Genomic DNA, 15,931 nt, shown 5'->3' on the forward strand with positions numbered 1-15,931 from the left:
AGTGGACCATGAAATGTACTTCATCCCCACTAGAGTTGTATTTGCAGTTACCATGTACAATAAAAAAAATCCAAATGTACCTGTACGTAATATCAATGCCTTCCAGCCTCCTCCTATTCATAATGAACCCATGTCAGATGAATGGCTGATGATGATTCAAACTCTTGATCTCCATAATGTAACCAATATAAGCCACACCAGTTTGTCTGCTTTCCACTCCGACCGAAGTGGTTCTGTCACAAAAAGCCATAGTGTATTGCTATCTTTATTAAATGAGACAATAAATTATCTTTCTATGGTACGCCACTGCTTTGATATTCTAAAGCGTACACTGGCCATAATTAATCCTAATCAGACTCCTGTGGTGACGTGATCAACCAGTCTATGCAACAGCTAAACAGTTACAGTGGTTACTTCCAGAATTGGAGCCCTTGTATGGAGAAGACAAAATAGTAGCCACGATGGGAGCATTACAAATTGAAATGTCATTCCTTGCAGTCTTAGGAGATTGGCTTGATGGCTGTGGCCGGGCCGATATTTTAGCTGAAGCCAGTGTTACCAGTGAAGGTAAAGTTGGACGATGTCTAAAAGGGCCTCATGTAAAACGATCATGGTACATTCACGAAGTTAGTGTTGCATCACTGTATATACTTTTGAAGAAGGTTTATGCTGTATCTACTGATGGGCAAATATCCATAATCCAGCAAATTTAAGTTTATTTTAACCCTACAGATGATCTGTTTTTGCTTGTTTGCTATGGACCACACACACTATGCCAGGTGGATGCCAGTGTTCCATAAAAGGTTTGTCGAGCTGAAAACATGAATTCCAGATGTTTATGAAGAATTTTCAAACAGATATTTTGTTGCTTGTAAAAGTGGTAGACCTTATTCCTGCAAATCTCATGGTCCGATGCATGAGCATTGTAACAAGGATATAAAATCAGATGACAGGGCAGTTGATGTTCTTGGTAATCCTAGTGCATTGATGAAATGGATGGTGTCTGGACCTCTAATTCCAAACTTACTGGGACAATTCGATGAAGAAATGGGATTCAGTGAAAACTAAAATAACTATGTTCACCATGAAGACAACGTCTTTTGCAACACTCAATTTGTAAATGATGTTAAGGAACTTACACAAGTGTTTTCACATGATAACAGAAATCCTTATGCCTATGGTATTGGCGAAAATCTTATGATTATTGCAACCAACTTGATCATGAGTGATAATGCAAATAAATATGGGTGCATTGCTGATGACGTGGGGAGAACTCAATATGAAACGTTTGTTCAAGAACGCCTGGCACACGGCAAATAACCTGTTTTTTAACCTGTTCCTAGAAACAAGCTATGTTTATTTCATAAGGTAGTCACAAATCTAGACATTTTTTAATGAACCATGATTTTTGTTTGAAATTTCTATCTTTAGCCGTTCAAAAGTTAAGGAGGTGAGCAAGTTATGTGGAACACTTTGTATATCTACTATATATCTACATACTTATCATAGTGTACTATGAGTCAATTAAATTGCAACATTTTTTAAATCCTTGGCTAAAAAACATTAAAATTATATGCTGGAAGACTAATATTACATTTATGATAACTTACTGGCTTTTGTGGCTGCCACTTTGTGTTATGACATCACACGACTAAAATGGGAGGTCAGATTTTTGGGGTCTATATAAAAAATCAATGTTCATATGACAACCTAACACTGTGCCAAGTGCCATATTGGTATCACATTTTGCACGATTACGGTGGTTTTTGAGTCTAAGCTACCTCACTAAATACTCTGTGAGAGCTTGCACTGCAGGGCAAAACACTTGGATTGGATACTCAGCGGGTAAATATACTAGAAAGCTACTCCCTGTGAGGTTGGAAAGAGAGCAGTTATTCTCAGAAGGATAATGGGTGAAAATGGATGTACTGAGGAGAACTGGTAAGTCCTGTGGCCAAACAAAGGCAGAGAAAATAAAAGAAAATACAGCAACGTGATGCATAGAATTAAACCTGTGACATTTCAGCCCTCCAGGAGTGACCCGAGTGCTCTCTCACTCACCTTCTTGTCCTTCTTTTTCTTCTCCTTTTTGTCTTTCTTTCCCTCATCTTTTTTCTTGTCTTTGTCATGATCTTTGTCCTTATGTTTGTCTTTGTCATGATCTTTGTCCTTATGTTTGTCTTTGTCTTTGTCATCCTCTTTTCCAAAGACTAAGAAACACAAAACAAAACAAGAATTAAAAAAGTCTGTGGTTTTGGCTTTTGTGGAAGCAAAGCTTTCATTTGTTCAAGCACATCCTTTTTTATCTAGGGGGAGGGAGGATAGCTGGAGGTGAGGGCAGCAGGCTGAGGTATCAGAGTACATTTCGAAGCCACCTCTGAGTAACTGTAATAAGCTCTCAACATTGGCTTCTATTGGAATGATGGACATGAGGGGCATCTCTAAACGGAACAAAGCTATTGTCATTTTTGTACATAATAGATGTATATAAATTCATCCCTCCATGAGGGGTCCGCTGCAAACTGCCACACAATAAAAAGGTGTACACAATGTGAAAATAAAAGTAAGATGTCAGGGAAAGTAATAATCAATTTGTAGTGGAGTGTCCATGTCTGTGTAAAGACTGCATGTTAGCGTTAACCTTATGTCAATTACAATTACCCTTTTTAAAACTTTTCACCCAACATAATTTCTTCCTAGTACTGCCAATTCTACCATTAAAAGGATTTTTTTTTACTTTCTCTGACCCTCTCGGTATCTTGACCACATTTATGCAGATGCCTGAACCATATACCTGCTATTACACAAATCAGGTATGATTTCTCTGAAGTCACAAGTTTTCCTGTTCTTCAGCTTCCTAACAGACAAACAGCTTCAGCTAACACAACTGCATATTTCTTACGATTACTGAGAACATGATGATATCTTTCGACTGCTTTTCTCATTAGCTATGACCTAGCACACCAGTTCTTTAGTAACTAAGCAGATTGCATTACAATCTCAATTTTCTGGACAAACCAATTACTCTTATTTCCTGCCCCACAACGCAGTAATAACTCTATGTTCTGGAACATTACTTCCATCTTTTTGATCACTGACCCTACACAGTCACAGGCACCCCACCACAAACTGATTATTATTTTCCATGACTTCTTGGTTTAATTGTCACTTTGTGTACATCTTTTTATTGGGTGGCACAGTTTGCAGTTGACACCTCACTGAGTGATGAGTTTATACTTTGTTTGTTACATTTCTCTTCTGTTATTTTATTTTTTCCAATTTGTTTTTTCTTCCATGTGTTATGATTTACTCCTACATTCCTGTTCACTGTATGTCTTTTTTACTTCTTGATATTGATGAATTTTGTGTGCAGCCTCTAGAACAATATAAAGCCTTGAAAAAGCCCCAGGCTTGCGTTTCATACAAGGGGCGAAACACATGTTTTCTGAAGAAAAACCAAGTGTTGACCAAAAATTATTTTTGAGGGGGGTGTGGTCGAAGCTGCAAGATGGCGGATGCATCTTGAAGACATTCCATGGAATTCCTCTGTCACCCACCTACATTGCTAACCTGGGCCCTCACACAACGGCAACTCTGTTTAGGACCCCGGGCACCGGTTTGACATCGGTGACCTGGCCTTTCAGGCATGCTCTTCTCCCCTCCCTCCTTATTGGGGCCTATCCCCTGGAGATCAAAGATGTCAATGGTGGGTGGTGACATGCAAACAAGGGTCATGGCTGCTACTTCCTCCAGGCCTCATGTTGGAGCTGGTGCCGGAGATCCCTGATAGGAGTAGTGGCCCCGATCTCCTCAGGTGATACCTGCTTTCCTGATGGCCCTGTGCTGAACCAACACCACCCCTACACCCCATTTTTGTCCAGAAATCTACGGGCACTGGGGTGCCTCTGCAGGGTTTGGGAGTGGTGGCAGGGGGGGCCAGGCTGCTCATGCTGCATCTCTCGACCCTGAAAGGCCAGTTGGCCAGGGCTTGGTTTTGGCAAGATGTCCCCCCACTCCGATACACCTGTCTGAGGCCTTGGTGTTGCCAAAGACAGCCAAGAAGATGCAACATGCCATTACTTCAGACGGTGATGAAGTGACCAGCCCTGGACGGACTCTTTTCTGTGACTGCCCTTTAACACCTCAGCTGCTCGTGCTGCCTGGACCGACATCACTGGACACATGGGCTGAGAGTTGTCCCTTTTCCACCTCATGTGGCTGTTCATGGCTCGCGTATACTCTAACTACCAAGGAGCTTCCTCCTCCATTGCTGCCATCTGACCTTTACCATTACTTTACCGATGACAGCTGAATCTGTAGCAGATTATAGGTGGTGATCATAGGGAGGGACAAACCTCCAGGTACAGGGCCCCAATCTAAGATTGACAAATACACAACCTTCCCCGTGGACTCTGCTAAACACCAGGTGGCAAACTGCCAGGGCCCAGGGGCACTGCAAACCACAGACGCAGCCTAGATTCTGCAAGCCATTCAGACCTCTTGGGAGGCCCTCTAATCCAAGATTTGTGAGTTGGGATCCAACACTGTGTTCCTGTGTCAAGATTGCTGCAAAATGGCAGAGAGGGTCACTGAGGTGGAGGTATGGGAATCTGCCCTCAAAGATGACTTATCAGACTTTAAGGCTAAAGTTAATTCCCTCATGTCCATTGTTCGTGCCCTTGAATCTACGGCTGAGGATGCTGAAAATCGCTCCCAACGAAGCAACCTGTGCTTCGTGGGTTTCCCAGAGGGGATCGAATCCCCATCCCTAGAGACATTCATTGAAAGCTGGATTCAATTCTGGATCACTGAGGGGATTTTGATGCCTTAGTCTGTTGTTGAGCAGGCTCATCAGGCCCTGACACAGAAGACTCCCCCTGGAGCACTGCCTTGCCCAATCATTTCACAAATTCTCAATTTCCATGACCAACACTGCATCCTGCGACAGGCACGTAACCAAGGTAAACTTAATTTGCAATCTGATCACATTATGATTTTCATGGACTGCACCAAAACCACACAAAACAATGTAAATATTTTGATGCTGTCAAACAGAAGCTTTGAGCGATGTCCCTTTAGTACATTTGGCTTTTCATGGCGCAGCTCAAGGCCCTCCATTTCTTCGATACCGCTGAGGAGACATGGGAGTGGACCATCCAAACAGAAATCCCTGTGACGCTATGCACCCCCGGATGGGAAAGCAGAGCTGGGTCAGGGTGCGCCTGCTCCACCTATCAACCACTCCCAGACCAGCAGGAAACACAGACCTAAAGGGAAACGCACTTGGCAGCGACGATCCCTGGACTCCTTAGACACGAAGCTAAGACATTCTCAGACTGCTGATGACCTGCTCCATACTTCCTTGGTGCCAGACAGTGCCTCTGGATCCACCTGGGGAGACTTTTCTGATGATTGTGGTTCTAATGGATATGGCCGTCCATGCCCCCTAATCTGTTTTGCTTTGCTATGTCACTGCCCTGGACCCAGGGAGCACTCTGACTCCTGATGTTAAGACCCTGACTTAAGGAGGAGGTCCACCTCAAATAGCCTGCTTTGTGTTTAGAGTGTTTTGTTGGAGGATGTTGTGCAACAGATGCTTCTGGGGTGGAAGTGTGGGGGGCGATTGTTGTTGGACGGTGTTTGTGGGAAGTTTAGATTGTACCTTTTATTGTTGTTCTTATCTTTTGTTTTAATTGCTTCCATATGTGCATCTCGCTGTTCGTCGTGGCTCATGCGCTTACCCCAGCCACTACCAACTGATGATACACAACCTCTTTATGACACCCTTTAGCTTTCTTTCCTGAAATGTTAACAGCCTTCTGAACGGTACTAAGCGCACCGGGGTCCTTAAGTTCTTTAAGTGCCACCAGCCGAATGTGTACCTTTTAGGAACTCAGTGTCACATAGATTTGGGTATGATTGAGTTTATCATTCTAGTTTCAGTCGTGGTTCTAGAAGGGTGGTCAGTTTACCCCACAAACATTTCCCCCTGTAATTGGCCAAATTCTGCATTACACCCTAGGTCGATATGTTGGGGTGATTGGCGAGCTGGAGGGGAAACCTAATAATATCCTCAGCGTTTACAGTTCTCCACACCTACATAAACAGGCCTTTCAGGATCTCACCGCGGAGCCCTATGGGAAACTGTTGATCAGGAGGTGGGGGGGGGGGGGTGTTCAATGCTGTACTAGACCCCACAGTCGATATTTCCTGCTCTACTTCGTGTGGATGCAACAAGCTGACTAGGATGCTAGTTTATTGGATGAACTCCTCAGGCCTGTGCGATGTTTGACAGATATGGCATCCCCAAGGAAGCGCATATACCCATTTCTCTGCGTCTACAAAAGCCTAGTTGTGTCTTGACCATATATTCCTCCCCCCCATGACGTTCCCTACACTTCCGCAATTAAGATGTTACTGTGGGGGATATTAGACCATTCTCCTCTTCTCTGATTGGGATTGCCTGTGCACTGTTGCCATCTGGTGTGACGTCTTAATGCCTGTTTCCTTACCAATGACAGCTTTCTTGACCACATGGATAGGGAGCTACAGGCCTATCTTAAAATTAATGAGGGCATGGTCCAGAAGGAGACCACCCAGTCGGTGGCAAGAAAGGCTGTTAAACCAACCTCAAACATGCAGACAGGACTCATCATGGACAGTTAGTGGAACTTAAATCTTGTATATTATCCCTCGAGACAGCAGTAGTGACCCACACCACCAAAACTCTAAGCCATTAGTTGGAAATTAATCTGGTGCCCTTACAACAAATGGCCTTCCAGGAGGCCCGACTGTGCTGGAGTTCATCCACCCAAAGGGTCTATGAGCAAGGGGATAAAAGCAGCACTACCCTTTATTGGTTAGTGACTCGTGATGTAGTCTCACGGCTCGTACCCACGAAAAATTAAGAGACTGGGACCCCGTTGACCACTCCAGTGGCAATTGCAAATGTGTTTGCAAACCTTTACGAAAACTTGTATGCCTAGCGCCTGCTGTCTCCTGGCGAAACTGCGCAGCCCTCTTATCTGAAATCCTCCTTCCCCATTTCAAAACTACCCAACACATGGCATTAGAGACTCCAATTACAAAGGATGAAATCCTTGTGGCCATTTGTGACCTGAAGTCTGGGAAGACCCCAGGCCCAATTACTTTTCTTTAGAGTATTACTCCAAGTTCGGCAACATTGTCACCCCTCACTTGCTATAGCTTTACAAGGAGGCTGAGGTCAGAAGCACCCTAGACTATGACCTTGCCACTATTGTAGTTATTCCCAAGTCAGATCATCCCACCTTGGGATGCGCCTATTACTGCCCAATTTCCTTGATTAATGCTGATGTCAAGATATATGCCAAGATCCTGGCAAACAGACTTCAACCGATCCTTGGAGCCTTGGTCCATCATGAACAATGCGCCTTCATGTCCAACCGGAGTACGAGACATTGTATTCGTCAAGTGCATGAAGCCTGGCACATGCCAGTGACATTAGCTAAAAGATAGTTCTTATGCTGGTTTTCAAATTACACAGGGCACCACGTAAGGCTACCCTCCGTCTCACCTCCTCTTTGTGTTGGCTATAGAACCCTTAGCCTGAGTGATTCGTTGTGATTCCCAGCTGTGGAGCTGGAGGTGGAATTACACAATGAAGGACAGAACACCTTATATGCTGATAACATCCTGCTGTTTCTGAGCAATCCTCAGGTGTCAGGCCCCGAGTGTTGGAGATTTTACACTGTTTGGGGACGAGTCTGGGCTCTGGGTGAGCCATACCAAATCACTTCTGATTCCCATGCAGGATGGTGACACTGTATTGGGTTGGCGGCATAAGATCCTAGTCCGCCATCTCAGTTTCAGGTTTTTGAGGGGTTCACATATCTACGGTACCCAAGCTCCTGCATTCCCTTTACCTTACTCCTCTTCTCTGGGTAGCCAAGGCTCGTTTGGCTGCTTGGTCCACTCTCCCTCTTAATGTTCTATGCTAGGTCATGCTCATAAAGATGATGATACTCCCACACTCCTTATACACCTTATAGAACATTCCATTCCATATTCCCAATACATGGTTCACTGAGGTCGAAGCCCTACTCTGTTCCTTCATCTGGAGGAAACATCCTCCATGTATTGCTTTGCTTTGCCAAGGTCAGTTTAGGATGGCAGTCTAGGTCCATTGGACATTCGATTGTACTATTGGGCATCTCAGCTCCTGGTAGTTAATGACTGGATGACTGATGGGTGGAGTAACCCAGCATACTAACTTGAACTAGGCCGGCTGGGTCTGAATGGGGTGATGTACTATTTGTATGGTAGGCCCATTCCTCTTCAGGCTCCTGAGCTCACCCAGAAACATTTTCTTGTATGGTGATCCCTTGATACTGGCTCAACAGACCCCCATATTGGAGAGAGCGCTGGCTAGATCATACGGCACGATTAGAGGGTTTCTGGCTATGGGATATGGTTGGAATTACCATAGAGGATGACGCCTGGACGAGTGATCAAATGCACTCCTTTGCAGACATGAAGGCCCTTTTCCAGCTGCCCTGCACACAATTTCACAGGTATCTGCAGTTGAGACATGCATTGGGCGATACGCGACAGACCTGATTGACTGACTGGAATATAGTCTTTTGGAAGCTCAGTTACTGATGGGTGGCTTGGGCAAAGGGGGGATTTCCCAATTGTATCATTCCTTGGTACAATGCCCCCGAGGCATTGGACTTTCTGTGAGGGAAGTGGGAGACTTGGCTTGGGGATCTGGATGACGTGGAATGGTGGACGGTGTGTATGGCTCCTCGTGAGCTTGTTATCTCTGCACGGCTCAGACTCATTTGGTTACACTATCTCACATACATGACACCATGTTGGCTCTGGGATGCTGGCCTCTGACCAGACCCTAATTTCCATAGATGCTCTGCCCCTAAGGCTGATTTCTTAACACATATTGTGGGTGTGTCTGCAGATCAGTAGGTTGAGGAACCATGTTGTTAGACCCCTCTCCAGGGTCTTGGATAAAATTATCACATTTACTCCAAAATTAGCTTCTTTGGAGCTTTTAGAGGACCTTGGAGGCTTGAGAGGTGATGGGGATCTGGTTGATTTGGAAACATTGGTGGCCAATAGGGACACAGAGAAATTGGAAATTGCCCCAGGCATCCAGCCTGGTGCTATGGAGATCAGGTATGGACTGGTGTGCCAAACAAGAAGAACCGATTTATAGAGCAAGGGGCAGCCCTCAAAAAGTTTGATAACATTTGGGGGAAATGGTGGCGCTACTACAGATTGTCTTCTGCACTGGAGAATATGTCTGTAGATGATTAGACTCCTCATTGAACGTTAGGGTGGGATGGAGTGGATAGCGTGGGCTGGGCTGATTGGGGAGCAAATGTTTTTGTTGTTCAATGTGCTTCAACTTAAATCAATCTATTTGGTTTATTATAAAAATATACTTATTCTCCACGTATTGAATACCGTAGATTTAACTAATTGAAAAACGTATAGCAATGTCAAACTGTCTATCTTACACATACCTGACATATTTTAAATGGGACATTCATGTGTTGAAGGAGCAACCACTGTGGTGACACCATCAAGACTTTTAAGCCTGGTATGAACATCATTGTAACAGTTACCCTTCTCTTTGCCTCTGCTTCCATCTTAGGGCTATGTTCTGCTGACTCTATGAGGTCAGTGATAAAACATCAAATGTACCTTGAGGTGGTCAGTTTAAACACAATTATATCACATGCATATTTCCACTTATGATTAATGCAAAGGGCCATTTTTGACATATGCAAAAAACATGCCAGCTTTCGAGAGAGTGTTGGAAATGGCCCTTTTTGCAGGGTTATCAACAAACATTTTACCTCTGACCTCCTGTTTTGGACTGTGCTCCACTTTGTTTTTGCTGGGTTTAGGACTCTGGGCACTTTACCACTGCTAACCAATGCTAATGTACAAGTGTTACCTGTCTAATTGTTTTGGTGATTGGTTTATCCATGATTGGCCTATTTGATTTACTAGTACGTCCCCAGTAAAGTGCACTATGTGTGCCCAGGGCCTGTAAGTCAAATACTACCAGTGGGCCTGCAGTACTGATTGTGCCACCCACATGAGTAGCCCTGAAAACATGTCTCAGACTTACCACTGCAGGTTTAAACTGACATTTTGACTTGGGATTTTCCAGTCCCAAACCTTCCCTTTTACTACATGTAAGTCACCCCTAAAGTAGGCCCACGCAGCCCCATGGGCAGGGTGCAGTGTATCTAAAAGGTTAGACATTTACTGGGGTGCTTTACATGTCCTGGTAGTGAAATACTGCTAACTTTGGTTGTCACTATTGTAAGACCTATCTATCCCAAAGGTAACATGTTCATTGCCCGGAAATATAATTTAAATGTAATTTCCCATTGGGAGCAGATAGAGATCTGAAGTTTGGGGTCTCTAAACTAACAATTTCAAAATACATCTTTAGGTGAAGTTGTTTTTTGAATAGTAAGTTTGAAAATGCCACTGTTAGAAAGTGGGCTTTTTCTTTCTTAACCAGTCTGTGCCTCTGCCTGTCTGCTGAATACATGTCTGGGTGACAGTTGGGCTGTTTGTACATTCACTCTAAACAGTCACACAGAGGGAGCTGAGGTGTGCCCTGCATATCCTGATGGCTCATCATCAGGCTGATGGGTCTTCCTGAGCTAGAGTGGTGGGAGGAGCTGGCACTTGCACCTAAATAGGGCCATGCCTGTACTCACACAAAGCAGTATCCAACCCCCTGAAGTGTGTCTGGAACCAGGGCAAGGAAAAGCAGAGTCTTGTGCACTCAAAAGACTTCTCTTTGAAGTTTTCCTCCTTCAAAGACAGACCTCTGACCCCACATACATAGAACACTTCTGGACTGAGGACATTCTGCCGGGAAGAAGAGCTGGATATGGTTGGAGGGACTGCAACTCTGCCTGTTGCTTTATTGTGCTGGCCTGCTGCTTGTGTCCTGGGAGTGAAAGGACTGGACTTTGCTTTCTACATCCTGCCTCCCAAGGTTCTCAAAGGGCATGAACTGAGCTTACCTCCTGTTAAGAAGTCTCAGGGCCATCAAAGACTTCACCCTGCCAGTGCCTCAGCTCTCTTGCTGCCAGTCCTAATTTGCCAAGTAGTGCCATATCCAGTTTCTGCAACCAAGAAGAAACTAAGCACATCAACTCCAGAGTGACTTGGGACAGCTCTCCGACTCCGTGCTGCTGCCTGTATCGGAGCTGTGGTCCGCACTGAGGGCACGACTGTGACCTGCAACACAGGGTTGAAGCCACTGCAGCTCCTCCAAAGTCCCACATCAGCGTAAGTCCTGAGTGCAGTATGCCCAACATCTGGGACACCCGACTCAGACTCCGCTGTATCTGTGGCCCTTTGGTGTGATCGCAACACTGCAAAGTCGACACCACGCATCTTGACCTGTTGGATTCATTGACCACGCCGGATCGTAAAGAACTGACACCTTGCCACCTATGCTGCATCACTTCCCCTGCCTAGCAGTAAGAAACCGATGCCTTGCCTCCCCGGTAACAGTAAGGAACCGACGCCTCATAGGCTCCAGCGATGACTCACCTCCCCGACTCCGTGCAACGTCTTTGCCTCCACATCATATTCCAAGGTACTGTACATAGGGTCTGGGCGACTCCGTGACTGGCCCACACTCCCTCACGAGTGGCGTTGGACTGTTGGGAATGACTCTGTCAAAATGCCATGATAGCCCCAGTTGGAGCTATTGTGTTTATAAGCGCTTTACTAAGATTTAATCTTCTAAAATGTGTATCTTTACTTGTGGATGTTGGATTTTTGTCATTTTGGTCTTGTTTTACTCAGATAAATATTGGCTGTTTTTCTAAACTGGTGTGGAGTACGTCTGCGCGGTTTTCACTGTGTTGCTGTGTGGGCCTACAAATACTTTACACATTGCCTCTGAGGTACGCCTAACTGCTTGAGCCAAGCTACTAAGGAGGTGAGCAGTGGTTATTTTAGCTGTATGACTCCCTTACCCTGAGTAGAGTGAGGCTCCCTACTTAGATAGGGTGCAAACCACTGCCAACTGGAGACCCCATTTCTAACAGAGGGTAGAAATACTCTTGCTATAGTTTTAGTCATGCGGAAAGGAGATGTGACTAAAGTGGAAAAGTCTACAGTAACAATTTTAGGTAATTAATGAGTGTATATTGAAGCTTAAACGTGTATCTGCTTCAAATACAAAAGTTTTGATTAGTGGATGAGTTGTACCAGCTTGTATAGGCATTTTCACCAGTACAATGGCTGGGAGTGTTACTAAGAGGCTAGGCCGTAGGCCTACCCATCCAGCCCCTTTTCCTACTCATTTTCTACAGTGATTTCCCATTTTTACTAATCACTAGATGCCTTTCTATCTTTTAACGTTTCGAAGGATAACGGAATAAAATTAACTGAAGATGTAGCGAAAAACCTTCAATCAACCGACTGGTGTTAAGGGACTCTCTACTAACAAAAGTATTTGAGGGCATTCCAAACAACATATTGACCATGTCTTTATCGTTCTAAGATGAGAATGCTGAATCATTGATTACTAGGTACCTATCCTTTTAGGGAAAGGACATTTATTTCACTCTTGCAGGATTGCCAGAGAAGACTCGAGGATATATAAGCTCTTCAGACATTTGCAAGTGGTAGGAACACCCTTTAGGTTTGATTCAGAATTTTTAGATCAACATCTGAAAACAGGCTGAACAGGGGCGGTTTCTGCCTCAGGGCGATGGGGCGTTGCCCCCTGATATTTTGCCGCCCCCAGGATTACATGTGAGCAAAAAATAGATTGGTTTGAACGTTTCTTATGTGTTCAGTTTATTGAGTTTAACTTCCTCTCGCCCACGGCTGTCACATACTTCAGCCGCGAGCGGTTTTAGCCTTTTCACAGCTAGCAACTTCACAGCAGTGAGTGATACTTCATTTTTTCTTCAAGTACAGTTTCAGGCCTGGGAGAGAACTCGAGTGAGTCTCTGCCTTGGGCTGCAGAGTGTCAGAAAGTAAAGATGTCACTGAATTACTCTCGAACACAGAACATGCAAAACCTACAACCAACAAAAAACAATATGTGAACAAAAGAATCAACAGCACGTTTACTTGTTAGCTGGTAAAATAGGTGAGACGAGAGTTTGAGCTACTGACACCTGCAGTTATGCATCAGACGTATTGTGAAATGTACCTCTGCAAGGTCCACAATACAAAGGAGGCCAGAAAAAGGTGAAAAGTTATTAAGGTCCTTAAACACACCCCAGATCCTTCCACACTTGTTTGGGTGTGAGTTTTTACTTTCCGGTGTGCTATGGCTCTATACCAGGGAAGATGCCCCTTGAAGCGCAGGCTGTTATTTGAATGATACAAAAGGCATAGTGTTTTGCCATTATTTAACCTTTGATCGTGGAGCAGGACTACACTCTTCTGATGAGCTTCAAACAGAACAAAATACGTATTAGTACTTGCAGTCAATCGAATGTCTGAGGAGATATATTACCACAAAAATACTACAATTACCATAATATATTGGATCTCAACATAACCTTAGGATTCCATTATAAGCCCCTATCCTAAACACTTCTGACAGAATGAAGAATTTCCCGACTGAAGAACTTGCTGTTCTGAGAGGATATGCTCTTTTCTACTAACAAGGTCAGGGGTTACTATTGTCACCAGAGTAATTGCCTGGTCAAAGCAAACACGGTTTTCCAGTTGTGTTCTGACAGCTTGTTCTCGACTACTCCGATCTATATACAGCTCCATGATTTGCTCCCAGGGCACCAGTAGAAATGTTCCATTCAACTACTTTACACCATACTAAATAGAGCACGAGGCACTTTGTCAAAAGTATTTCATAAATCAATATAAGCAACAGACGGTTTACCTCACCTTCAACTACAAAACTTTTTGAAAAGAGAAAACATAAGAGACCTGCTGATGAAGACTGCGAGCTTTTCTAAATCCAGTTTATCCAGAATGTAAGGAGTTGCACTTGTCTGACTAATCTTGCAGACAGCCAAACAAACACAAACTTACATTTAAAAACCCCAGACATCTTGGATCCTTCTTTTGTGCCCTCTGTTTGCGTAATCTGTAAAGTAAACAGTTATAATATTATTGTGGGTAACTTCACAAGACAAACTCAAGCACTTCTTGCTGGGTTATTAGTGGATGTAACGAATTTTAGACAACTTGCAAGAAAGAAAGGTTTAGACATCTTTCCAAGGATTAAAGCCAGCTCTTGCACAAACATCGCACATATATATCTTCAGTGGGTGTTGAGTCCACTGAGCCATTCTAACAGTTTAAATGCAGCAGAAAACAAAAAACACAGTCTCAAAGAGTGATCCGTTGGTAACCTGAGAGATGTTCAATTGTAAACCTCCCCACACTCTCTTGAGAAGGCCAAGGCAGATTTGGTTGCCTAACGCAAACTGATATTGGTCTGACAACCACTCATTTTCCCTTAATTCAGCTTTCCCTGTAGTCTCTGAACTACCCATCAGACGGACAACAGGCTTGCAGGGGTCACAGTTTCATGACAGACATCTTTTTATCATCAGCTGCCTGCCTCCTAGGTTGAGGCTACTAGGTAGCACATGTTGTGTCTGTTGCGAAACATGTTACGGCTTACCAAGAACATAGAGGGCCTTAGAGCCGGCCCATTACTTACCATTGTTTGGCTTTGCTTGTCACTCTCATTTATCTGTTTGTTATTTGTGTCCTAGGTTGTCAATCTTGGGTTTGTCCCTCCCATGGAGCATTGCAATCTTTTTGACAGGCTGGCATTGCTGCTTCTGTTGCTTACTTTCAAGCACTACTTTTTTGTGTGAAGTGCTCCATTAAAGCGAGTGTTTTTGAGCCCTCTCCTGTGTACATCTCTCCCCTGCATACCTTGTTTCTCTCTGTTGCCTGACTACTTATCTCTGCCCTTCTCCCTCTTGCTCTGGCCAGTTTGCTACCCCCTACCCCCGTTATTGGTGTTGCTTTCCCCCACTCCCATCTTGCTTTTCTTCCTACCCTCCCTGCTATTGTCTTCACGCCCCCTCCAGCCTCCCCCACTGTTGTTTTCACATTCCCTCTTTTATTGCTTTGTCGTTTCTACTACACCCTCCCTTGTGTTGCTTCACCATTCACCCCATCTGACGCTGTTTCCCGCCCGTGTAACTTAGACCCCACCCATCCATTTAAAAACAACGTGGATGGGTAACTGAAAAGAAAGAAAGCTCCCACGGCATTTTGTAGGTGTGTGCATTTTTTTAACTTTAGCCATGCTGCACAGCATGACTGTTGGCTTTACCAATGCCCGTTTCCCCTGAATCTGTCTTTTTGGCATCACATATGCCATGTTGTGAATATTGTGGGTTGTTTTGTTTGTGCACCTGTCCCCTCATCTCTTTTCATCTAAGCCCCGCCCCACTGCACACTCTACACAAGATGCGCTAGTCCTTTGTGGCGCACCACTGCTGCTAGGTTGTATAGGTGGTCACAGGTTTATACTTTTCTGCATCCTGTTATTATTATCACATACGGTTCAGTCTCTTTCACAAGATGTCCAGGTATTAGATGAGGACACGCAGCAAGAAAAGACTGTTCAGCACTTATCGATGATGGAGCAGCAGGACAAATTTCTTTCTGAAATCTCTTTTGATTGGCTATGTGCTTCTGCTGCCTCGGGAGCATCTGCAGAAGCTAAGAACCCCAGAGGCATGCTTGAATCTTCATGTTGATCGCTTGAATAGAATCTTTCCACTTTCTTTGTCTATGATTCTATGTCCTCTATATTTTTCAGTCAACCACAGATCGATTCGGTCTGCCTTGGCAGGACCTTTCTGCTTCTCCCCAAAGTAATCATTTTCTGTTCTTTTGCTTTCTTCTCCCCTCTTTATGGTCATGAGCAGTCATTGTGGCA

At 44.3% G+C, this 15,931-nt stretch overlaps 1 protein-coding gene across 1 annotated transcript in view; it reads right to left on the reverse strand.

Moving 5' to 3' along the window:
* The window catches only part of LOC138245737 (uncharacterized), a 28,191-nt gene that overhangs the window by 6,045 nt on the left and 6,215 nt on the right, over positions 1-15,931 (reverse strand). The window contains exons 2-3 of the mRNA XM_069199604.1: positions 14,056-14,110; positions 2,062-2,210 (exon numbers count right to left, since the gene is read on the reverse strand). Of these exons, the coding sequence (XP_069055705.1) occupies positions 2,062-2,210; positions 14,056-14,074 (168 nt within the window). The 5' untranslated portion in view covers positions 14,075-14,110. The remainder of the gene's footprint in view (positions 1-2,061; positions 2,211-14,055; positions 14,111-15,931) is intronic.

The sequence above is a fragment of the Pleurodeles waltl genome, chromosome 7 (assembly GCF_031143425.1).
Source record: "Pleurodeles waltl isolate 20211129_DDA chromosome 7, aPleWal1.hap1.20221129, whole genome shotgun sequence".
Taxonomy (NCBI): Eukaryota; Metazoa; Chordata; class Amphibia; order Caudata; family Salamandridae; genus Pleurodeles; species Pleurodeles waltl.